Below are 26,007 nucleotides of genomic sequence, written 5' to 3'. Positions count from 1 at the left end.
TATTGATGGAGAAATGTCCCCAGCTTCCCCCCTTAATTCTACGCCCATGCCTGCTGGTCTGGTCTGTTAGCCCTGTTGGTCTGGTCTGGTCTGTTAGCCCTGTTGGTCTGTTAAAGTAGCCCTTTTGGTCTGGTCTGTTAAAGTAGCCCTGTTGGTCTGGTCTGTTAAAGTAGCCCTGTTGGTCTGGTCTGGTCTGTTAGCCCTGTTTGTCTGGTCTGGTCTGTTAAAGTAGCCCTGTTGGTCTGGTCTGGTCTGTTAAAGTAGCCCTGTTGGTCTGGTCTGGTCTGTTAAAGTAGCCCTGTTGGTCTGGTCTGTTATCTCTGCAGCATCAGGGATGTTTGATGTTCACTTACAGCTTCCATTACGTCATTCAATCCAGCATGAAATTTTAATCTTCTTGCAAGCAGTGGTTTGTGTGTGTGTGTGTGTGTGTGTGTGTGTGTGTGTGTGTGTGTGTGTGTGTGTGTTTGTTTGTGTGTGCGTTCATGCGAATCCATGTTGGTCTACACAACACCAAGAAGTGAGGTGTCTCTATGGTTACAAACATTAAAATGTTGCTGCCAATGAAATGATGCATGATATTGATGTTGTGATGTTTTGTTTTGTTTTTGTTTCCCTTTATTTTACCAGGGGAGCCCATTCAGACCAAGGTCTCATTTCCAATGGTGCCCTGGTTACACCAATACATCATACACAATATAAAAAACAATATAAAATCACATTCATACATTTTACACATTTAAATACATGACGACATTATACAAGGCACATACAGATCTCAACCCCATTTTACTGAATGTTTAAAAATGTCCAATGTGACTAAGGCATCCAATTTAAATTCCTCCTATTCCACGCTGTAGGAGCACCATAACCAAAAGCAATCTCTCCTTCGGTTTTGACTCTAGATAAGCCCCTAGTTCCTGGAGCACCAATCAGATTCAATCCCCTGACACTGTTTTGCAAGGGAAGTGGTGAAAAAAAAGCTTTGCACCACCCAAGACTGATTGATTTAAAGAAATAAAATGTTTCCCCCGATCCCAGAATGATAATGGGTTGCAGCCAGACCTTTCTCGGGCACTGGCACAGTGCCAAAAGGAAGTGTGGACTTCTGTCTGGTCTGGCTATATGTGGAACTAGTTGTGTGTGAAGGTTCTCGCTGGCCAGACAGGAAGAGGACTGGGAGGGCGGGGCTTGAGTACAGACTGTGTCCAGATATGTGTGTGAAGAGCCTGCTACCCACACTCACGTCTGTCTGGCTCTGCCAGATAAGGATGACGTCAACATGCTGCATGCCCTTTTATCTAAATATGTGTGTGTGTTTGTGTGTGTGTGAGAGAGAGAGAGAGAATATGTCCACCAGTTCGGTGCTGCACGCATGTACTGTAAGGAAATGTTTCCTGCCTCAGGGGTCTCTCTCTCTCTCTCTCTCTCTCTCTATCTATCTCTCTCACCTCCCCCTAGAAAAAACTCCAATAATTGTCCACCTCTCCCTCTTGCCCCTCCTCTCCACTCCGCCTCTCCTCTCCACCTCTCCCCTCTCCTGTCCGCCTCTCCCCTCTCCTCTCCTCCCGTCTCCTTCTCCTCTCCTCTCCCCTCTCCTGTCCCCCTCTCCTCCTCTCCTCCTCCTCTCCTCCTCTCCCTCTCTCCTCTTCTCCTCCTCTCCTCTCGATCCATTATAAAACGGGTAGTTCAAACCAAATAATGATTGGTTCGTAGTCGTGGTTCTCTGTACCATATACTACGGCTATGATGTCTCATTTCTTTGCTCAATTCAGTATCACTGTGTCTGACAGTCTTCGAGTCGGGCTGAACAACGCCCCTTAGCTATGATTTAATAACCATATACCATGGCCTTAGCTGTGATGTAATAACCCATATACCACAGCCTTAGCTGTGCTGTAATAACCATATACCACGGCCCTAGCTGTGATGTAATAACCATATACCACGGCCTTAGCTGTGATGTAATAACCATATACCACGGCCTTAGCTGTGATGTAATAACCATATACCATGGCCTTAGCTGTGCTGTAATAACCATATACAATGGCCTTAGCTGTGATGTAATAACCATATACCACGGCCTTAGTTGTGATGTAATAACCATATACCACGGCCTTAACTGTGATGTAATAACCATATACCATGGCCTTAGCTGTGATGTAATAACCATATACCATGGCCTTAGCTGTGATGTAATAACCATATACCATGGCCAGTCGTCAGTGTCACAGTTCTATTTCCCAGCTCTGCTGTAGACATATTCAAACTGTGCACTGGTGCAAGTTTCTTTGGAAACTTTGTGTTCTACGTTATTTGGATAAACTGACCACATATTGGGAATCTACATAGTAACCTGAAAAAATATTAAAACTTCATAAAATGACATATTTACAGTCGCAGAGCCAAAATTGCAACAGCTTTTTTCAACTTTTTTTGTTTTGTCAGATGCACGGTGACAGTGATACTGGATTGTGCAAAGGAATTAGACATCATAGCCCGTATATGGTATACAGTATGCTATGAACCAATCAGATTGCTTGATTTGGGCTACCAGTTTTTTTTAAGGATTTTATTTAACTAATCTATTTCTGGAGCCAAACAAAGAAGCACAAATGAGTGCATGTAACGTTTCTTTAAAGACATTCACAGTAGTAAGTGGTGTGTCTGTGTTCTGCAGGGTGCAGGTGGAGTTCTATGTCAATGAAAACACCTTTAAAGAGAGGCTGAAGCTGTTCTTCATCAAAAATCAAAGGTCAAGTAAGTACAACACAATGAAATGCCTCACATGAAAATTAGTTAAGATTGATTCACTGAGCTGGAAATTAGATTTAATACTTTTGATACTTTTAGAGAGGGTGAATATTCACTTTAAACTTGGCCAATTCTTTTTAATTACTTATTGTATTGTATTGTATTGTATTGTATTGTATTGCATTGTATTGTATTGTATTGTATTGTATTGTATTGTATTGTATTGTATTGTATTGTATTGTATTGTGTGTACCTCTGACTAGCAGCACATTGTACAGTATAGTGCATCATCTCTAGCTGAGAGAGAGAGACAGAGAGAGAGAGAGAGAAAGAGAAAGACAGAGAGAGAGAGAGAGAGAGAGAGAGAGAGAGAAAGAAAGAGACTTTGTTTTTTATCCCAGAGGGGAAGTGGTTGTGTTACAGCAGTAAGGACTAAAAATCAGGGCAATCAGGGGCTAATTCACAGTATAGTAGCAGTTGTGATAGTATTTTAAAACTGGTCTAGTCAAAAGATTTACCAAGATACGTTCAAAAGGTTGAGTCTGGTTTATTGAAAAACAATACGTGCGCAAGGACTTCCTGAACAACGCATCAAAGGTGGTTTCGTCAGAGAAGTGAATTCAGCCTCTTCTGCGCTGGCTTATATGCAGTCAAAACACAGGTAAAGTCCTTCTAGGATGTCATTGGCTAACTCATTGCACGTCATGTGAAATGGCAGGCGTGGCCAAGAGTACAGACATGTGAAAGGTCTGAATCAGGATGAGGAAGACGAAGGTGTGGCCCTTCTGACTTAAACAAAGAGATGAGGAAGAGCTAGGCAGAGGGGGTGTTTACAATTACAAAGGGGGGAGAGTTGAGGTGTTTTCAATTACAAAGGGGAGACTGAAACTAGGGTTTGCAGGGGACTTGGGGGAAGGTGATGAATTACAAGGACAAAGGTTTAAGGTGTTTGGATGTAAATTCCTGGACACAGTATATAAAATATAATGCGTCTATAAGCTCAAGGCTTGCAGTACATTGTACTCCTGTAGATGAGAAGCTGTAGTTATATTGCATCCTCTATCTACCCGGAGAAAAAGGCTTTATTACCGCACTGTCACAGAATCCTGTCCGGTTCTAAACGAATCAACATAAACCGTCCTAAATCCATCAGTCCCACTCTACCTGCTTACTAACTAATTTCTGCTCATTTTTCAAACTGGATATCCTCTCCCCGTATGTTAAAATCCCTGCTTCCCAGTGGGAGTTGTCTGTTCTTCCTGGTGGCTGAGAGACAGGGAGAGTGACAGGGCAGACTGATGCTACATGACAGGCAGCCTGAGTTAGCGGGCTAGCTAACGGATTCGCCCGTTAGCTAGCCACGCCCCTGTGGACAGCCGTCTCGCCACCGCGGCCTGGACAGAGCACCAGGCGGGCGAGAGCACACGGGTTCAGGCGCGGGGACACGAGGACGTACAGTACCTGTCAGGCACCGTGGTGTCACCGTGCTCTCCAACCCGCTGCCCTCTGGGAGATGTGCTGTAGTTGAAAGTGAGGAGACTCGCTGGTCATCTGACGTTCCCAGAAGAACGCCCCGACTGCTGTTTTGGTGGAATGAAATGACTCATAAGAGACGCAACAGCTTGTAATTGCTGACTTTCTTTGCCCAAAAAATTTGAGTAAGAGCCGTTCGGCTGAGTGCAAAACCATGTGCCGCAGAAATGCAATCAGCACTTATCCAAAGTGCACTTAACAAGAGCTGGCGGAATCCATCCTAACCCTAACCCTAAATCTCGGCTGAGCTCGCTCGCTAAGTGTGATGTGCTGTGCTCCGTGTTCCCAGGCCTGCGGATCCGCATGTTCAACTTCTGCCTGAAGCTGCTGACGTGCGCCCTTTACGCCCTGCGGGTGGCACTGGACACCCCGGAGGAGGGGCCGGGCGCGGCGGGCCCCGAGTGGTGAGTCCTGCTGAGACGGGTCCTGCTGGCTCGCTGGCGTGTTGTGGATTTAGAATAGATGCATGAAGTAAAAGATACAGTATCTCTCTCTCTCTCTCCCTAGCTGGAGAGAGAGGTGGTAGACTAGTCCCTCACTGGAGAGAGAGGTGGTACACTAGTCCCTCAGACTGGAGACAGGGGTGGTACTGTAGACTAGTCCCAGACAGGAGACAGAGGTGGTTCTGTACTGTAGACTAGTCCCAGACAGGAGACAGAGGTGGTTCTGTACTGTAGACTAGTCCCAGACAGGAGACAGAGGTGGTTCTGTACTGTAGACTAGTCCCAGACAGGGGGCAGGGGGGGTACTGTAGACTAGTCCCAGACAGGAGACAGAGGTGGTTCTGTACTGTAGACTAGTCCCAGACAGGAGACAGAGTTGTTCTGTTCTATAGGCTCGTCCCTCAGACTAGGCTTGTGTGTGTGAATGCCACTCGTAAGGACACAAGCTCCCCACAATTGTCATGGCAACACAGTCTTTCTAGGTATGTTTTCCACCACACACACACACGCGCACCGACACACACACACACACTAACTGAATAACTTCCTCCTCTTGTATTATTATTGATGTTGCAGTGTCAACTGTACTGTGAATTCCACCCCTAACATTACAAGAGCAGCTGCAACGGACCCTTCAGAAATCAACTGGTACGTTATCACAGCCCCATGCGGACCGAGCCGCCGGCTTTAGATTGCAACGTGAGGCTGTTATTCCCATTCCATTTACTGGAGACAGATGGATATGGATTGTCATAATCCCCGTAGGAGGAAATTAGCGATTTCAGCAGTGGGAAATTACAGTAAAGGCTGGAAATGCAGAATACACATTGTAGCTAATAAGCATAAAAATTAACAAGGAATATAATATATACATTCATACATAGACCATGTGTAAAATATAGAATGTATTCATATTCATACATACATACATACATACAAACACACACAAACACACACACACACACACATACATACATACATACATACAGACTGTATAGATATGTATATATCTTGACTTGTTCCGTCAAGTATAGTAGTACTCATGAAGTGTTGAAGTGTATTGTATATACATAAATACATACATACATACATACATACATACATACACATACATACATACATACATACATACATACATACATACATACATACATACATACATATACACACATACATATACATACAAACATACATACATACATACATACATACATACATACATACATACATACATACATACATACATACATACATATCGGGGCAGATGATTAAAAATGTTTTCTTTTACTCTGAAAGGGAGTTGATATTTTGGGTGAACAGAAAGGCTCCCGTATGGGCGATACAGGTGAGAGGACCCCTAGAAAATAAAACCACATACAGTATATACACTTGTTTATTTGTCTTAATTAAAAGTCACAGCATCTGTAAACTTTTTTTTTTTAATCTCAGGAAACAATGCAGTTTTCCCTCAGTCATAACTGTGGTCAGGTGCTGTGTGAGGTAGTCATGGTAATAGATATATACTTTAATAATCCCTCTGGGGGAAAAAGTACAGCAGAATAAAGAATAATAGAGAATACATAATAGATTAAATTTTATTGCAAGAAATATATACGTACAGTATGCATAGATGTAGGATACGTGTGGCAGGAGTGTGAGATGATCACAGTAACAGGTGTACCTGTTTCCTCCTCAGGTGATCGTGGCCGTGATCAGCTTCCTGGAGGCCATGCTCATGATGTACCTGAGCTACAAGGTGACCCCTCCGCCTCTGCAGGGCCCAGAGCCAGGCCCGGCAAACCCAACACTTCATTAACACTCTCCACGGATGAATACACCTCCATAATCCCAATGAATAAAACATTAGACGCCCGTGCCCTCTGGGTTTTAGCTATTAAAGTGATAAAGGTAGCTTTGATTGATATGTAGATCGATAAGATAAGATAAGATATTTTAATACATTTGGGTTTGGGGTTTTAGCAAGTAACCAAGCACAGTGTCTCATATAGTGTCACTGAGAACTGCCAGGGTGTCTGGGGGTTTCAGATGGACTCTTACTGTAGCTTAGGAGGGCTTCTCATGGTCTTGGCACCAATAAATCAAAGATGTTTTGGGCTTTGCCTGGCACAGTGATGCATTCTCCATTACTGTGATTGTCACCGAGAGCCAAGATCTCATTCCTCCTCTCCACTACAGGGAAACATTTGCGAGCAGATCTTCCAGATTTCCTTCATCCTGGAGATGATTAATACGGTGCCATTTATAATCACAGTAAGTGATCAGCTGCTCCCTTTCGGTTCCATAAGTGCTCTTACTGTTTTGAATACCGTAACGCACATCTGATTCTGAATTCAACTCAGTGTGAAATAGCGTTGGCGTTTCAATTCATCAGCAGTGTAATTTGCGACTGCGCGTCTGGCAGCATACAAATGAGCCGTTACCACCCCTCTTGTGGTGGTGAAAAGGAGATTGATGTCAGTGGCTCAAACAAAACATTATGCCTGGGATCTCTTCCTCCAATGTGTTTTGGTAACTGCTTGCCAGAGTTTATTTGCATGAGTAATGGTCCATAAAAATAAATTCCTTCTTATTGTATTTTCAGATCTTCTGGCATCCGTTGAGAAACATTTTTGTCCCAGTGTTTCTCAACTGCTGGTTAGCCAAGTGTGCCCTGGAGAATATGATAGTAAGTACCTGCTATGACTGTGAGGACTTGGGCTCCACAGGCACAGGCAGACAAACCTAAAGCACTAGTCTGGCATTTAGCATTATAAGCCCTGTTATAAGGTCATTTATACAACATTGTGTACTAAGCTGTGACATTAGCAATGAGCACTAATATCTCAAGAGTGCAAAGCCTGTAAAAAAAAAAAAAAAAAAAGGACCGTGTATATGATTGTGAATAACCTTATAACAGGGCTTATGATGCTAAATACCAAATTACTCCAAGGGGGTAGGAGTACTTTACGAGGGTTAGGGTCAGGGTCTCTAAAGTCAAATCCGTCCTACCCTAACCTCTTTTTGAATGGTTTTAGATACAAAGGTGGAAATTAGCTTTTTCGTTCCAACTTCAGACCCGAATCCGGATACTAATTCCAGAATGAGACAATGGGTTGAATCTGTTTCTGATTCCGGATTCCCAATTCGGATTCCGGATTCGTCTGCTATTTTTCCTGCCACCCGGGGGCGCTATGGAGGTGCTTTTTTTAGATGCAAATTTGGATTCACAATTCAGAAACTGCGCTATCTTTCCCAATTAAACCTGTTGACATGTCTGTTATGGTCTGTGGACATGTCTAGACTGTGCACGTCTCCTCTGGTCTGTGGACATGTCTTGAATGGTCTGACTACATGTCTGGACTCTGGGTTATGGTAGGGTAGTGTTAGGCTAGGGTAGCGTAGGGTAGGGTTAGGGTAGGGTAGGGTAGGGTTAGGTTAGGCTAGGGTAGGCTAGGTTAGGCTAAGGTAGGCTAGGGTAGGGTTAGGCTAGGGTATGCTAGGGTAGGGTTAGGGTAGGGTTAGGCTAGGGTAAGGTACTGTAGGTTTAGGCTAGGGTATGCTAGGGTAGGGTTAGGCTAGGGTAAGGTAATGTAGGGTTAGGCTAGGGTACTGTAGGGTTAGGCTAGGGTACTGTAGGGTTAGATACTGTAGGGTTAGGCTAGGGTAGGGTACTGTACGGTAAGGCTAGGGTACTGTAGGGTTAGGCTAGGGTACTGTAGGGTTAGATACTGTAGGGTTAGGCTAGGGTAGGGTACTGTAGGGTTAGGCTAGGGTACTGTAGGGTTAGGCTAGGGTAGGGTACTGTACGGTTAGGCTAGGGTACTGAAGGGTTAGGCTAGGGTACTGTAGGGTTAGGCTAGGGTAGGGTCCTGTAGGGTAAGGCTAGGGTACTGTAGGGTTAGGCTAGGGTAGGGTACTGTACGGTTAGGCTAGGGTACTGTAGGGTTAGGCTAGGGTACTGTAGGGTTAGGTATTGTAAGGTTAGGCCAGGGTAGGGTACTGTAGGGTTAAGCTAGGGTAGGGTACTGTAGTGTTAGGCTAGGGTAGGGTACTGTAGGGTTAGGCTAGGGTAGGGTACTGTAGGGTTAGGCTAGGGTACTGTAGGGTTAGGCTAGGGTAGGGTACTGTACGGTTAGGCTAGGGTACTGTAGGGTTAGGCTAGGGTACTGTAGGGTTAGGTACTGTAAGGTTAGGCCAGGGTAGGGTACTGTAGGGTTAAGCTAGGGTAGGGTACTGTAGGGTTAGGCTAGGGTAGGGTACTGTAGGGTTAGGCTAGGGTAGGGTACTGTAAGGTTAGGCTAGGGTAGGGTACTGTAGGGTTAGGCTAGGGTAGGGTACTGTAGGGTTAGGCTAGGGTAGGGTACTGTAAGGTTAGGCTAGGGTAGGGTACTGTAGGGTGAGGCTAGGGTAGGGTACTGTAGGGTGAGGCTAGGGTAGGGTAGGCTTAGGGTGTATCAGTGGATCAGTTTTTCAGTGGATCAGTGCTCCAAGATTCAGACCCGAAGACGTTAGGAGGAGGTGCCAGGTGTCGGCCTGGGAGGTGTAGGAGGAGGTGCCAGGGGTCTGCCTAGCTCAGTACAGGCAGATGGCCGGGTCCCAGAGCCAACGGGAGAGGGAGAACATGTTCGGAGGGGGGGGAGGTAGAGTCAGCCAGGTAGAAACACTAACAAGGTGTGACCTGAGATGTGCCTGATGATGGGAGGTTATATTCACTAAAGGACTGTAAACACACCTGTCATCCATCAGCTGAGAAAGGCAGAGATACAGTAGATGATCAAAAAGAAATGCAAATGTTCCTCCCACCTCCTCCTGTGTTCCCACGCCTCCTCCAGAACGACCTCCACCGGGCCATCCAGAGGACCCACTCCGCCATGTTCAACCAGGTGCTCATCCTCATCTGCACCCTGCTGTGCCTGGTCTTCACCGGGTAAGTGGCCCTCATCCCTGGGTCTCATCCCCTGGTTCTCATCCCTGGGTATAAGTTGTGAGAGCATTTCTCAGATCACCTCCATCTTTGTCCTGCTTAGCCCAGGTCCATGTCAGGTAGGGGGGTGGGGTACCCCCTTTACAACCCTCCAGATGGCTTAGCCTTGGGGTTTTCAGGACCATAAACAATTATCTATGGTATCTCACCAACTACAGCTATTGATCTGCCAGATTGCCCTGTTCTCTGTTATCTCTACAAGTACAGTATTGGCTAATGTGTGCTTGGGTTGTGTTCAACAGAGCATGAAAGGCTATGCTCTGTACATTCTGATCACGTTTTTGGGAACGTCTGACGTGACTACAGTATACTGATAGTCATGGCTGGAAAACTTCCCTCCCTGCAGGGTAACTATGAATAAAACCCTTTTATATGAATGGAGAAACAAGGCTATTAAAGGACAATGCTCGTTTTTGACAACCTGGACCTTATTTACGACATATTATCGATAGATACCCCTGTGTCTGCTGCAGATGTCGTAGCAAATTAGTTAACACACACACACGCACACACAGACATACAACAGTCCACTTCCGGCCTTAGGCCTGGGCCCAGTACCCCTTCCCCTCACCCTAACCCGGGTCCGTATCCTCTTCCTACCCCCACCCTACCCCTGACCCCTGCCTCTACCTGGACCCAGGCACACTCACACACACACTGACATACACCAGTCCTGGGCTCAGATCCCCTTCCCCTCACCGTAACCCGGGTCCGTATCCTTTTCCTACCCCGATCCTACCCCTGACCCTGCCTCTATCTGGGCCCAGGCACATTTATGCACACACAGACATACACCAATGTTTGCCATGTCTCTCCTATGATGTTATTAGCCTCTCTTACTCTGAAAATGTAATTTAATGTTATTTATTGCTCTATAAATGTTCTTAGCCGGTAGACAAACATACTCCAGGAGCTTGCTCGATCGCCTCGTTGAGAGGGGTCAGGGAAGAATTTTTACAGCTCACTTATCTGGCCCCCGGGTGATTACTGTTTTTTTGCTTCCCTCTGGAATATGTAGGGGTGGGATGTCTGCCCACCTCCCTTGTTCTCTGTAAAGCGCATTGTGTTGCCTCTGGGTATGAAATGCGCTATATAAATAAAGCTTTGATTGATTGATTGATTGATATTATAAGACGTTTGACTCACCGAGATCACTTTGGTGTAGTTCGGAGGCATGTAGAAGAAATTTAAAATCCAGCGCGAGACTGTAATAGAAATGTAACTGATCTAGTCAAAAAAGGATTTACCAAGATTCGCTCAAAAGGTTAAGTCTGGTTTATTGTGAAAAACATACGAGCGCAAGGACTTCCTGAACAACGCAACAAGGGTGGTATCCAGCGAAGTCCCGATTATGGGTTTTGCTGTGCCTTATATGCAATCAAAACAAAGGTACAGTGCTTCCAGGATGTGATTGGCTACTCCATTGTACGTCATATGAAATGGCAGGCGTGGCCAAGAGTACAGACATGTGACATGAGAAAAAGGCGGCAATTGGGGACAAAGGATGACAAAGGATGGTTATTCTGTTGTAGACAGATGGCCTCCTGGAAGCCATTTTGTATGTTAGCACAGCTATGTGAATATTTGGGGGAGGTGATGAATTACAAAAGGAGAGAGAGAACAAAGGTTTAAGGTGTTTGGATGTAAATTCCACAACATTCCCCCATTTGTGCCTGAACAGGTACACAAAAATAAAATATAAAATCCAAACACAAAGTGTAAACATTCAGCTATGCTATACATGTGGAAAGGAAATAATCTCTCCACTAGGAGAGAAATATTTTTGTTAAATATTTATTGTTAAATATTTAACAAAAAAAAATAGATTATTTTCTTTCCACGTGCAAAATCACGCACCAAAACCCCTTGTTTCAGAAATATGACAGGAAACAAGGTACAAAAAGGTGACATGATCATATACTATTTATAGTCTAAAAGTGGACAACCATTCACCAAAAACCTTGATTTTAAAGTTTGAACAAGGCAAAAAGATGAATGGTTATTAGTGTAAGAAGGGCAAAAAACCTCTTGGTCAATTTAGAGGAAAAACCCAAACTTATTTATCAACTCATGTTTCAACCATTGTAACTCTTGTAAACAAATATGATATTTTTTCAAGATAATTTCAAAGTTCATTCACTCTTGTTGTGAATAATCGCATGTAATTTCCTCTGGATCATAGCTTCCATGTTTGCGTCTCTGAATGTTTAATGTAGGTTCCAGTGTGTGCGGTTAGAGGTGCAGTCATTGCTGTTGAGATTGTCCACGTTGTCATACCACAACCACGAGAAGGAGGTGACCGGCAAGGTCAGTCTCCGATTGCTCTTCAGAGGAGAGGACAGTGTGGCGGTGACCGTCAAGGTCACTCTCCGATTGCTCATCAGAGGAGAGGACAGTGTGGCGGTGACCGCTTTGCCCTTGAGATCTCTGGTTCGGCTGCATGGACCATCCTCTCAGCTACTTTTGACAGCTATTCCACACAGGCCAGAATGCCCTGGTCCTGATTGTTCCATCTTTGACGGGTAGGTTCACCCCGCAACATCTACTTCTCTTCCATGTTTTCTGGCCTGTTCTCAGGCTGCTCATCTGCTCCTTGGTTTGGGACGCAACGGCGTCGAAGTTCTCTCTCGAAGTTCTCTCAGCTACTCTGGCAGCCGTCTGCGTGGTGAGTTGAATCTGGTACGGCCCCAGGTCGCGGATCAGGACCCAACGGCCTGGTTGGAGATAAGAAGAAGCCCTCTCTGGCGTCCGGAATGGTCGCCTTCCTTAGTTGGGACTTCATACGGGGAGCAGGCCGGCAATGTCTTTGAGAGACATGGGAGGAGAGACCTGTGAATCCACAGATGAGAGAGACAAACAGAGACAAAACAGAAGAGCAAAAGGAGAGTCCTCTGGTCTGGTCTCCCTGTTCCCCTCTTTGAGTCCTCTGGTCTGGTTTCCCTGTTCCCCTCTTTGGTCAGGAACGGTTATCAGCAGTCTGTTGGAGATACTCAGAAACATGGTTAAGTGCAAGCTCCTGCTTTGGGGGAAAAATTGTGTTATTCAGTCAGGAAAACTTAAACAGGGTGTCTGTTCAAGTGTCATTAGAGCCAGTCGGGCTCGTCAGTCTATGTAGTTTGTCAGTGGGGAATCTAGCTTTTGTCCATTTACCGAATCGGACAGTAGCAGGGATCTAGGCTCTGAAGTAGCCTACAGTGACATCAGGGGCAGTGTAAGGATGACTTTAACACGCCCAGTCCCCAGTCATGATCAAAGCAATTGGATTTTGCTCTAGAATTTCTCTCGCGATTTCATGAAATAAAAATAAAATAAACACATTCTCGTCTCAACAAAATAACACCCCTTAAGGGTAGAAACAAATTCCCTGAAGTCAGGATAAAACAGAGATGGAGGAAAAAAAAAATGCATCACTCAAATAAAATGACACAAAAATGAACTCGCTTCATTTACAATTGTCAAAACATCAATTATCAATTAAGTTAAAAATCAATCAAAGCTTCATTTGTATAGCTAATTATTAAATATTGTATATCTAAAACTTCCCTGTTCTGCATTTGAGGACAGAGTATTGGGCACGCTTCGGACAAAATGGTCTCTTCCCTATGTCATACTTATCTGTCGCTCACGGTGAGTCGGTGACATGGCGTTGGCCCTGCATCCCACGAACCATAGGTCGCCCATCTGTAGGGAAACAGGCCGGTAACCTCCATCTCCACCTCCGGTCCTGTGCCCGTCTCCTGGTTCGGCATTCACCCATCACTCCCGGAACGACAGTTGTCTGTAAAAACACTCAGAAAAACACTCAGGCCCGATGAATGTGCCTCAAACTATAAACATGAGATATTTAACATAACCATTTAAAAATATATAATTGGGTTAGGAGATGCTGCATGCAGATTAAGACACTGACAAACATTACTTATCCTCTCACCATCATGCACAAACCTTACGTCCTCAGCTACATCTGTCTTCTCCTGTTTATTTACCTTAAAAAAAATGGCTCTATCTTGGCCAGTTAAAATCTCCCTTATGGGTTGTTCAAGGGAACTCCAGCAGGTGGCGCTCGACCCCAAATCTGAGGCTCTTCCCTTTCATTCAGCTTGCGGTAACTGTGACACTGTTCAATCCAGTGACCATATTGACCACAATGAAAACATGCCTCATCTTTCCCACTCTGTCTGTACCTGTGAACATGCTTAGACCTACTGCTACGTTGCCTATTCTCCCTTTGTCGTTGTCCCCGTTTTTGTTTCAGACCTGCACCTTTATTTTGAATGTCTAATTGTCTCAATTGAGCAGCCTGAAGTCTAGCGGCACCATCCTTGACTTTTTTCAAATTCCGTTGTTCAATGTAATGTCGGAGGCGTTCGGAATACCGGAAATGATCAACAACGTCCCCGAGAGAAGTTGATTCCCAGGTGTGGCATATCATCCTCACTCGGTCAGACAAAGAGGAGAGAGAGTTATTCATTAACTGTTGTTTCAAAATATTTTTATAATCGGCGTTCGCTTTGTCCATGCCACTGTGTGCGGCGAAAACTGATTCTAGCCGTTCCCAAAATTTTTCGAACTGTTCATCGGAATTTTGTTTACAATATGTGATACGGTCCCAATCCATCTTTTTAGGGAATCGAGTTTTGATTCTGTTCAACAGCGCAGCGTTTTGGCCAGTAAAATCGACATGAGAAAAAGGCAACGTAATATCAAACGGGTCTTTTACTTCGATCCATTTTAACCCAAGTACTTGTCGCATGATCATGGCGATTTCCTCGGCGTGAGGCTCATACATTCGAACTAAACTGTTAAAAAGATTCTCGAACTCGTTCATGTCTTTGGTTGGATCGGGCAAGGTTTTAGCTACATTACGCAGTTCATCAGAGCGCCACGGTCTAAAAACCCTAATCTCTGGAGTCCAGGCCGCATAACCAGCTGCATCATTTATTTGTGAAGGGCGAGGAACAGGGTTTGGGCAGCGTATCAGAGGCGCTTGTATTTGCGGTCCCTCCAGACTATCTCTAGCCATTTGCAGTTGTTCCAAATTAAACTTAGCCTCAGATATAGCTCTAGCCAATTCTTCCTTCCTGATCTGTTCTTGTTCGGTGTAATACCTCGTAGAAAGGGGCGCGCTTAACTCGTATTGTAGAGGGGAGAGAGAAGGGACGTGGCTAATGGCGGGAGCATGAAAAGGGGGAACAACAACAGCCTGGTTGGGCGGTGTGAGCACGGGGCAACGAGTCGAGGGGGAAAAATCTAATTTTAAATCAGTTATTCTGCTGGGGAAATGGCGGAGAGACCGTCTGCTGAACCTCCTTATCTTTCCTTCCTGACCTAAAAAACCCCTCTCGTGCTACTCTCTCCCAAATCTTAAAAGCAGACCAGTCTATAGAATTAACAGGCTTTTCCCTTAACCTAGACATCTCAAACACCTCTAGCTGAGCCCGAATCTTAGCTAAAAAATTTAACACTAAATGTCAGATGGGGATGTAAGAAATCGAAAATGCTTTAGCGCATAACGAAATCTGCCAACAAACGCTCGCAGAATAATGCTTCAGCGCAACAATCTCATCAGGGCTAGACAAATTGCAAGCTAGCAGTAGAATCCCTATTGAACACGACGCAGCCTAAAACCCCAAAACAGCAATGAAAGGAAACCTTATAGTTAACTCACGGCGGGAAATAATACAATTTCGAAAGAAACAGACACACTTTAAACCGCTAAGTAGGCTAACTCACCCAGCAACTGGTCCTTTGTTCTCCCTCTGGCTCGATGGCGGTTCACGGGAGAGCGGAGTGGTGTTTTCCTGCGTTTCCCAGGCGACCAGCTACTAGATTCTAGCAGTTAGGATTTAACAGTCGAAACAGTGTACAAAATACTTACAATACTTTACCTGGATCAATGGCGCGCTTAACAAACAATACAAGGCAAGAGCCGAAGCTCAAACAGTAAACAACAAAACGAACAACCCCGTGCAGGGACACAGAACACAAAAGACGAACAAAGGGGACGAACACAGGACGAACACAGGCCCACGTTACAACACTCGGCTGACCCCCAGCCCTCTTGGTTGGAAGCTACCCAACCACCCGGGATAAAAGGGGAAAACGTTTCTCCAAGAAACGCGGATTGGAAACACCAATCACTCCCGTAGCTACATCTGTTGGTAATCGTTCTAAAACGAAACATCAACAATCACTTCGAAGCTAGTTGGCAATCGTGCTAACACGAAACATCAACAACGGGGCTTAAGCTAGTTGGTAATCGTTCTGAAACGAAACATCAACAATGAGGCTTAAGCTAGTTGGTAATCGTTCTGAAACAAAACATCAACAACAACGAGCGCCCTACCCTCGGTAGGAAACACCCAACTCCCCCCCCGGGGCTTTTGTTTTCAGAACACGCCAGACCAACACAATCCGAAACTAAAACAAGGCGAATACAACTCAGAACCATAAGAGGGTTCGTTGAAACATACCTGTGAGTTCAAGAATCCAGTGGAAGAACTGAGGAAATAATCTCAGCGTGCGCTCTGGCGCAAGAGAGAAGATTGACTTTCCAAGCCCACTATTATGGACCGACTCGTCTGTCTATACCAGTTCATCCACTGGAATCCCAAAGCAACACGCAGGTAGTCCTCCCTTTTCATCCGCGTCGCCAACTGTAATCGAAATGTAACTGATCTAGTCAAAAAAGGATTTACCAAGATTCGCTCAAAAGGTTAAGTCTGGTTTATTGTGAAAAACATACGAGCGCAAGGACCTCCTGAACAACGCAACAAGGGTGGTATCCAGCGAAGTCCCGATTATGGGTTTTGCTGTGCCTTATATGCAATCAAAACAAAGGTACGGTGCTTCCAGGATGTGATTGGCTACTCCATTGTACGTCATATGAAATGGCAGGCGTGGCCAAGAGTACAGACATGTGACATGAGAAAAAGGCGGCAATTAGGGACAAAGGATGACAAAAGATGGTTATTCTGTTGTAGACAGATGGCCTCCTGGAAGCCATTTTGTATGTTAGCACAGCTATGTGAATATTTGGGGGAGGTGATGAATTACAAAAGGAGAGAGAGAACAAAGGTTTAAGGTGTTTGGATGTAAATTCCACAACAAGACAGTATATCCATGTAATCGCGGCGGACAGGGCACTGAGAATGCAGTTTCTAAAAATCTATTTTCTGCCGCGAAACGGTTGTTTTCATCAATCTGTCTTGATGAATCGCTAGTTGTGCTTACATAAAGAGCATAGGCCTGTTGTGGTATTTCACATGCCTCTGTAATATGATCTTTAGAAACGTCTTTAGACACGAAATAGCTTCCTCACTTGCTCCAGCATGCATGCGCACAGCGTGCTGGAGCAACGATTGCGCGCTGTGCGCATTAGTGCTGGAGCAAGTGAGGAAGCTATTTCGTTTCGAAAGACGTTTCTAAAGATCATGGCATGTGAAAACCACAACAGGCTATGCTCTATGTAAGCACAACTACCGATTCATCAAGACAGATTGATGAAAACAATCGTTTCGTGGCAGAAAATAGATTTTTAGAAACTGCATTCTAAGTGCCCTGTCCGCCGCCATTACATGGATATACTTGGCTCGCGCTGGATTTTAAATTTCTTCTACATGCCTCCGAACTACACCAAAGTGATCTCGGTGAGTCAAACGTCTTATAATATGTCGTAAATAAGGTTCAGGTTGTCAAAAACTAGCATTGTCCTTTAACTCCTGAGTCTCACCCGTGGCCCTCATCCCTGACCCTCATCCCTGTCTCATCCCTTGGACCTCATCCCTGACGGGGCATGTCCACTAGTCGGCGAATGAAATCACGTGATGGCGTGCCTCCGTGGTTTGATCTGCTTGTGGGCATTCTCAGCTTCACTTCCTCTCACCCACCACCATTTTTGTTGACTCGAACGTGTCTGTAGTAGGTCATAACACTCTTTAAATCTAGACTGCGCACGCATCAGCTCTCAATTGATTACCCAGACTGTCTCTCTTGCGATGTTGTGCTCCTCAGATACTTTATTCGTTTACATTTTGATAAAGATCTCACAGTACTGGCAACAGTCACAGGTATTGTCAATAACAATTTTAGTGCTGTTGCAACGTTGGGGACACTTGGCAGGATGGGCTGATTGTGAGTGAGCAGGATGTGTGCCAGGTCTTTGATTGTGCCACACTCAGTTTCCTTTATCGTAGGCCTTAGAGCATTTCAGGGGACAGGATCTGGAAAGGAAACTCGCCTTTATTGAGTTTGTTTTGATTGAGCGCTTTCTCATCCTCAAAAGTGGACTTTCAACTGAAATAGAAAATATGTATTTCAAAATAAGATGCAATATATCGTTTACAGTACAAATGAAAGTTGTACAGTGATGCATATCCTATGAGTTTATAATGTTGAATGTAAGTGAAGAGTTTTATCTAAGCAGCCCGTCTGCGTCGGCAGGGCGTGCGGCATCCAGCACCTGGAGAGAGCGGGGAAGCAGCACCTGTCCCTGTTCAACTCCCTGTACTTCTGCATCGTCACCTTCTCCACCGTGGGCTACGGCGACGTCACCCCCCAGATCTGGCCCTCCCAGCTGCTGGTGGTCATCCTGATCTGCGTGGCCCTGGTGGTGCTCCCCCTGCAGGTACAGTACCGCTCCTGCGCTCTCCGGGTTATAGGACACTTATGCTTCAGGTTCAGCTACACAGCTCTGCTCTACGCCTCTGATTCCACTTGAGTCCGACAGCTCCGAATGCGGTCCGGTTCTGTTCCGTCCTCCACGCGTGGCTTCATAGCCCGCTGGGTGTGTTTTCAGAAACGGAGCGATCTGTTTGATATTCTGCCAGGTCGCCACGGGGGCGGGACCTAACTACTCGTTTCCTCGACTACTATTTGATGCATCCCAGATGCAGTGTCCATCAAAAATAGACCTGGTGTCTGTCTTTACCGGAGCTCTGAGGAGAGCCGGTTCTGGGAATCTCCGAAACGTGCCGCAGCGCATCTGGTCGAATCACAATCATCGTCTAGAGCGGCCGCGGTCAACTCTGGCCGGAACGCACCGCAGCCGGAGTCAGTGGAATTGAGGCGTTAAAGGTGCTCCTACTGTACAACTCTGGGCTATATGATACTAAAGCTGCATAATACAGTATATTTATGATATGACAAGGGAAGAATACTGTAAAATCTCCCATCGAATAGGTCTTTATGTTGGTTCGATTTGGCCACTAATACTTGTCAGGGGATTTAATTGTGGCCACCATTGTGAATGAGATTGGGTCTCATTGGGCTTCCCCTGGCTGAATAAAGGTTTGAATTGAAAATGTAATTAAAGCAATTGATTTTTAGAGAGTGGAATGGAGAAGGGCAGTGTAACAGTATTGGAACTGTTTAAAGACATGGTCTGCTGGCTTTCAAAATCAGGAGATTTTAGATTAAACCTTGTTGGGACACTCTCAAACACTGTGCAGCCAACTACATTTCATTACATTACAGTCAATTAGCTCACGCTTTTATCCAAAGCGACCTACAATAATTGCATTTAAAGGTGCTCTGTTTGATTTACTACACTTTTTGTAAATGCAAATGCAGAATTAATTTTTATTATGAGCGAAGCCGGCCCGGCGCTCAGCCCCACCCCCTGAACTGCACCGTATGGAGTGAAAACGCCCACTTGTTTATATCTGTTACGCTTTGCCCCATCTAGTGGCCGAAGAAAGAAAAGAGAAATTGAACTGAGCACCTTTAACGTAGGAAAAGCCTATGTACTACTACTTGCCAGAACACACAAGTGCATCTCCTTTCTAAAACAGGTGACTAAGAGCATAATCTAGTGAGAGAAGAGCCATGACCATGTCGATCAACCGCAGGGGCCTCGGAGTGACGGGGCAACTAGTTGCCCCGAGGTAGCAGAGCAGTCGGGAAGGGGTGTAGGGTTTGACCATGGCCTGCAGGTAGGAGGGAGCTGTTCCTTTCCCTGTAGGCTAGCGCCAGAGTTTTAAACTGGATGCGAGCCGCTACAGGGGAGCCAGTTTAGGGAACAGAGAAGGGAAGTTGTGTGGGAGAACCTGGGGTGGTTGAACAGCAGGCGAGCAGCAGCTCTCTGGACAAGTTCCAGAGGTTTAATGGCTGACACCGGGGCCCCAGCAAGGAGGGAGTTGCAGTAGTCCAGGCGAGAGTTGACCAGGGCCTGGATGAGCACCTGCGCCGTCTCATCAGTGAGGAAAGGGTGATTCCTCCTGATGTTGTAGAGCAGGAGTCTGCAGGAGTGTGTGACTGATGTGACATGTGTGGAGAATGACAGTTGGTCATCCAGGGTCACACCCAGGTTCCTCACAGTCCAGGTCGGCGACACCACTGTGTCTTCAATGGTGATGGCCAGGTCCCGGTGCGGGCAGCTCTTTCCCAGGAGGAACAGTCTTGTCCAGGTTGAGCTTGAGGTGATGTGTCGCCATCCACTCCGAGATGTCAGCCAAGCACCCAGCTATGCGCTTCTCCACTTGTGTGTCAGAAGGGGGAAATGACAGGACCAGTTGGGTTTCATCAGCATAGCAGTAATAGGAGAAGCCATGCAAGCGAATGACAGAGCCCAGAGATGTAGTGCATAGGGAAAAAAGGAGAGGACCCAGAACTGACCCTTGTGGAAGTCCTGTAGTCAGACTACGCAGTTCCGACATCGACCCTCTCCATGTCACATGGTAGGAGCGGCCCATCGTAGGATGCAAACAGGGAATGTGCAGAGCCAGCGATGCCTTTCTCCTCAAGGGTGAAGAGGAGGATCTGGTGGTCTACCGTATCAAATGCTGCTGACAGGTCTAGGAGTATCAGGACAGAAGAGAGAGAGTTTGCTCTCGCGGACTAGATGCGCAATATGTAGCATACCAGATGTCCTCTCTTACTATGGATCATACTACAGTAGATGTCCTCTCTCACTGTAGAGCATACTGGATGTCCTCCTTCACTGTGGAGCATACTATATGTCCTCCCTCACTGTGGAGCATACTAGATGCCATCTGTCACTGTGGAACATAATAGATGTCCTCCCTCACTATGGAGCATACTAGATGCCATCTCTCACTGTGGAGACTACTAGATGTCTTCCCTCACTGTGGAGCATACTAGATGTCCTCCCTCACTGTGGAGCATACTGGATGTCCTCCCTCACTGTGGAGCATACTAGATGCCATCTCTCACTGTGGAGCATACTACTGGTAGATGTAGCCTGGTATATATAAACTTGAGAAAATGTAATGGACACTTTCCACTTATGGTTCTGATCCCATGTTAACCATTGGATGGCATCGGTGTTCCTCCAGGGAATATTAGCTACCATTTGAAATCCCATAGTGATAGTTTTAAGAACGTCTTTTCTTGGCAGAGTTTACTAAAATCGATATTAAAAGATAGTGAAATTGTTTTATTTCAAACAATAAATTAGAGCGTGTCTATTACTTTCGTATTGCCATACTTGGTGACCGTGTAATAAAAGCAATAGCTCAGTTCAGGCCTGTGGTATATGGTTATTATATTAAAGGTAAGGGGCTGTCAGCCCAACGTAACGCAGTCATATACCATGGTCTGCTGTGAGCTACAGTATTATTTAATGGTGTTTATTTAAAGCTCATGATGCAAACTCCTACGGTATTAATTAACTAATGAATATGACTGGTCTCCTGCTGACATGCTTTATCAGCATATTTACTCACCACGCTATCCTAAAGCACATTAAGTTTGGCCCTTGATGTTCACCGTACATAAAGGTTGTCTTAACTACAGGCAGTCTATGGCTCTGTTTCAATACCTCTGGCTCGGGGAAATCTCTGAGCAAATATGGTTGGATAGGTGCAGAGCCGGCCTTAACCATCTGGGGGACCGTTTCAAGAGCAATTATAAGAAGAAGAAAAATGTATAAAATAAAAGACCCATATTCAATGACCATTGACCCATATTCACAACAGTGTGATCGTAAATTAACTGATCTAGTCAAAAGGATTTACCAAGATTCGTTCAAAAGGTTAAGTCTGGTTTATTGTGAAAAGCATACGAGCGCAAGGACTTCCTGAAAACGCAACAAGGGTGGTTTAGTCAGCGAAGTGCCCGTTTGGTCTTCTGCTGTGCCTTATATGCAGTCAAACCACAGGTAAGGTCCTTCCAGGATGTGATTGGCTACTGCATTGTACATCATATGAAATGGCAGGCGTGGCCAAGAGTACAGACATGTGACATGAGAAAAAAGGGCAGCAATTGGGGACAAAGGATGGTTATTCTGTTGTAGACAGATGGTCTCTCTGGAAGCCATTTTGTATGTTAGCACAGCTATGTGAATATTTGGGGGAGGTGATGAATTACAAGAGAAGTGAGAGGACAAAGGTTTAAGGTGTTTGGATGTAAATTCCTGAACAGTGTGATTTATTTTAATTAAGGCATGCTTTGTTATTACTCATTTAGTTCAAACTAATTATTTCAACTGTAATTCAGATCACACAAGATGTTTTTGATGTTTGAAATGTGTTTATCCAACTTCGCAAGTCGCCAGGCAAGTGACAAGTGTATGCGGCCGATCGAAATAAAAAGAGATATTCAAAATACTCAAACGAATTATTGAACTAGACCTGTCGGATCTACTGTAAAAAAAAAAAAACTAAAAAAAAACATTTTAACCTTATAGATTAAATTGTGCTAAATTTAGACTGTTTTCTTTGCTTATAGACTAGTCCGACTATTTCCGAAATTCCGACAAATGATCTTTCAGCACCATGGACAGCTCACAGCGGCCTGTAGAGCTGAAAGAAGAGTGAGAAACAGAAGGGGTGAAAGCAGAGAGAAATTATGATTGGTGAAAAAAGAATAGGCTAGGTGGATCGCCGCCGATTGAGTGAAAATAAGCAGTTTATTTTATTAATACTATTGTTATTATAAACTTTATTTCCGCTAAAAAATGTGTTAACAGACTTACCGTTGATTCAACCTGAGGTAGTCCTGTTAGGCTGTCTAGAACTTCACCTTCCGGTTCTTGAGTGCTGAGAAGTCGGGGGCCCTAGCGAGGGCGGGGCTTGTTTCAGTTGAAACAGGTGAAAAATAGCAAAGGCCGTCTATGGATAGGTCATAGTCTGAATCAGTATTTGTTTTATTGCCAGGCATTTTTTCAATGTACTAGGAATTTGCTTTCGGTCGTGGTGCATAACATGGAGACAGCATTGGACAGGGTGCAGGGATGAGACAGGACAGTGCAAAGAGCAAGTACAAAATGAAAAAGTGCAAAAAATGATAAGCTAAGAAAAAGAAAAATAGAGTAGGTAGGTAGTATTGTGTTTTAAGACAGCAGTCAGGAATAATTCAATTCGAGACGAGAGTAAAGTGCAACCATGCTTTTTAGTTAGCATCTGTCACTCACACTCACAACGCATGCACCCCCCAAAAATGTTATAATGCTAACCTGCACCACCTAGAGCATCAGTACTGCACACGTGTGTGCATAACATCAAATGTGCATACACAACAGGTAGGTAGGTACTGTAGTATTTACTGAGTACTGAACTGGGACCATGTGTGTGTCAGTTTGAGGAGCTGGCGTACCTGTGGATGGAGAGACAGAAGTCAGGAGGGAATTACAGCCGGCACCGTGCCCAGACAGAGAAGCATGTGGTGCTGTGTGTCAGCTCGCTGAAGATAGACCTGCTCATGGACTTCCTCAATGAGTTCTACGCTCATCCAAGACTACAGGTACTGCACTGACACACTGAAACGCCACAGGTACTACACTGAGACACTACAGGTACTACACTGAGACACTACAGGTACTGAAACACTATAGGTACTGAAACACTATACTGTATGAATTGAAACACTACATTTACTAGGACCTAAGTAACACTAAGTACTAGGACACTACAAGTACTGGGACATTACAGGTACTGAGACACTACAAGTACTAGGACATTACAGGTACTGAAACACTACAGGTACATTACAGGTACTTGGACACTATAGGTACTAGGACACTACAGGTACTAGGACACTACAGGTACTTGGACACTACAGGTACTAGGACATTACAGGTACTAGGACACTAGGTACTAGGACACTACAGGTGTTGAATCCCTCTGTGTGCAGGACTACTACGTGGTGATCCTGTGTCCTACGGAGATGGACATCCAGGTGCGTCGTATCCTTCAGATCCCCCTGTGGTCCCAGAGGGTCATCTACCTGCAGGGCTCGGCACTGAAGGACCAGGACCTCATGAGGGCCAAGTGAGCGACCGCTGTTTGACCACTGTATAACCGCTGTTTGACCGCTGTATGATCGATATACAGTTTAGATCATTGTATGACCACTGTTTGACCGCTGTATGTACTGTATGATCTCTGTACTGTAGGCTTGCAGTATGTTTGTTGTATGACCACTCTATGATTGCTGTTTGACCACTGTTTGACCACTCTATGATTGCTGTTTGACCACTGTTTGACCACTCTACGATCGCTGTTTGACCGCTGTATGACCGTTGTATGATAGCTACTACATATGTGAGCGACATACAGTTTGATCACTGTATGATCACTGTTTAACTGCTCTAGTTCTTAGTGTGTATCTCTAGTCCTTAGTGTGTATCTCTTGTCTTTAGTGCGTATCTCTAGTCCTTAGTGTGTATCTCTTGTCTTTAGTGCGTATCTCTAGTCCTCAGTGTGTATCTCTAGTCCTTAGTGTGTATCTCTAGTCCTCAGAGTGTATCTCTAGTCTTTAGTGCATATCTCTAGTCCTTAGTGTGTATCTCTTGTCTTTAGTGCGTATCTCTAGTCCTCAGTGTGTATATCTAGTTCTTAGTGCGTATCTCTAGTCCTTAGTGTGTATCTTTAGTTCTTAGTGTGTATCTCTAGGGATCTTGGGGGATCCCACATGTTATCTCAGTGTTTTTTCAGCTGTGGTCACCAAGGGCGACCAAAAACTCTCGGCTGGTTAAATAAGTCCTGAACCAGTCAAGAACTGGCCCGGAGAGGCCGACCCAGTTCTCAAGTCTTCTAACAAAGATGTCATGGTCTACAGTGTCAAACACTGCACTCAGGTCCAGAAGGACAGAGAGATTTTTTTGTGTCAGCATTGATTCTGATGTCATTCTGAGGTAATTCACAACCTTGACCAGCGCTGCCTCTGTGCTACTGTATGATGCAGGCGAAAACCTGACTGAAAAATGTCCAGGATACAATTTGCAGCTAGGAAATCATTTAGCTGTTTGAATACAATTTTTTCTAGAATTTTACTTAAAAATGGGAGGTTGGGAATTGATCTAAAATTGCTGAGGACTGAGGAGTTTTTCACTGTATGATCACTGTTTGACTGCTCTAGTCCTTAGTGCGTATCTCTAGTCCTCAGTGTGTGTCTCTAGTTCTTAGTGTGTATCTCTAGTCCTCAGTGTGTATCTCTAGTCCTCAGTGTGTATCTCTAGTCCTCAGTGTGTCTCTCTAGTCCTTAGTGTGTCTCTCTAGTTCTTAGTGTGTATCTCTAGTCCTCAGTGTGTATCTTTAGTCCTTAGTGTGTATCTCTAGTCCTCAGTGTGTCTCTCTAGTCCTTAGTGTGTCTCTCTAGTCCTTAGTGTGTATCTCTAGTCCTCAGTGTGTATCTCTAGTCCTCAGTGTGTCTCTCTAGTCCTTAGTGTGTCTCTCTAGTCCTTAGTGTGTCTCTCTAGTTCTTAGTGTGTATCTCTAGTCCTCAGTGTGTATCTTTAGTCCTCAGTGTGTATCTCTAGTCCTCAGTGTGTATCTCTAGTCCTCAGTGTGTATCTCTAGTCCTCAGTGTGTCTCTCTAGTCCTTAGTGTGTCTCTCTAGTTCTTAGTGTGTATCTCTAGTCCTCAGTGTGTATCTTTAGTCCTTAGTGTGTATCTCTAGTCCTCAGTGTGTATCTCTAGTCCTCAGTATGTCTCTCTAGTCCTTAGTGTGTCTCTCTAGTCCTTAGTGTGTATCTCTAGTCCTCAGTGTGTATCTCTAGTCCTCAGTGTGTCTCTCTAGTCCTTAGTGTGTCTCTCTAGTCCTTAGTGTGTCTCTCTAGTTCTTAGTGTGTATCTCTAGTCCTCAGTGTGTATCTTTAGTCCTTAGTGTGTATCTCTAGTCCTCAGTGTGTATCTCTAGTCCTCAGTGTGTCTCTCTAGTCCTTAGTGTGTCTCTCTAGTCCTTAGTGTGTATCTCTAGTCCTCAGTGTGTATCTCTAGTCCTCAGTGTGTCTCTCTAGTCCTTAGTGTGTCTCTCTAGTCCTTAGTGTGTATCTCTAGTCCTCAGTGTGTATCTCTAGTCCTCAGTGTCTCTCTAGTCCTTAGTGTGTCTCTC

The 26,007-nt window shown here is 44.9% G+C and overlaps 1 protein-coding gene across 1 annotated transcript in view; it reads left to right on the top strand.

Annotated features, from left to right (window-relative positions):
- Positions 1-26,007, top strand: part of LOC311310402 (potassium channel subfamily T member 1-like) — a gene marked incomplete at its 3' end in the record, with an annotated part of 98,926 nt that overhangs the window by 36,923 nt on the left and 35,996 nt on the right. The window contains 11 exon segments of the mRNA XM_084439890.1: positions 2,681-2,760; positions 4,577-4,669; positions 4,672-4,688; positions 5,995-6,075; positions 6,427-6,486; positions 6,927-7,001; positions 7,333-7,416; positions 9,563-9,657; positions 18,157-18,340; positions 23,251-23,415; positions 23,806-23,942. Of these exon segments, the coding sequence (XP_084296016.1) occupies positions 2,681-2,760; positions 4,577-4,669; positions 4,672-4,688; positions 5,995-6,075; positions 6,427-6,486; positions 6,927-7,001; positions 7,333-7,416; positions 9,563-9,657; positions 18,157-18,340; positions 23,251-23,415; positions 23,806-23,942 (1,071 nt within the window).

This window comes from Borostomias antarcticus, assembly GCF_949987555.1.
Source record: "Borostomias antarcticus genome assembly, chromosome: 6".
In the NCBI taxonomy this organism is placed as follows: domain Eukaryota; kingdom Metazoa; phylum Chordata; class Actinopteri; order Stomiiformes; family Stomiidae; genus Borostomias; species Borostomias antarcticus.
The sequence above is the reverse complement of the archived record's forward strand: the minus strand, read 5'-3'. Positions and strand labels throughout refer to the sequence as shown.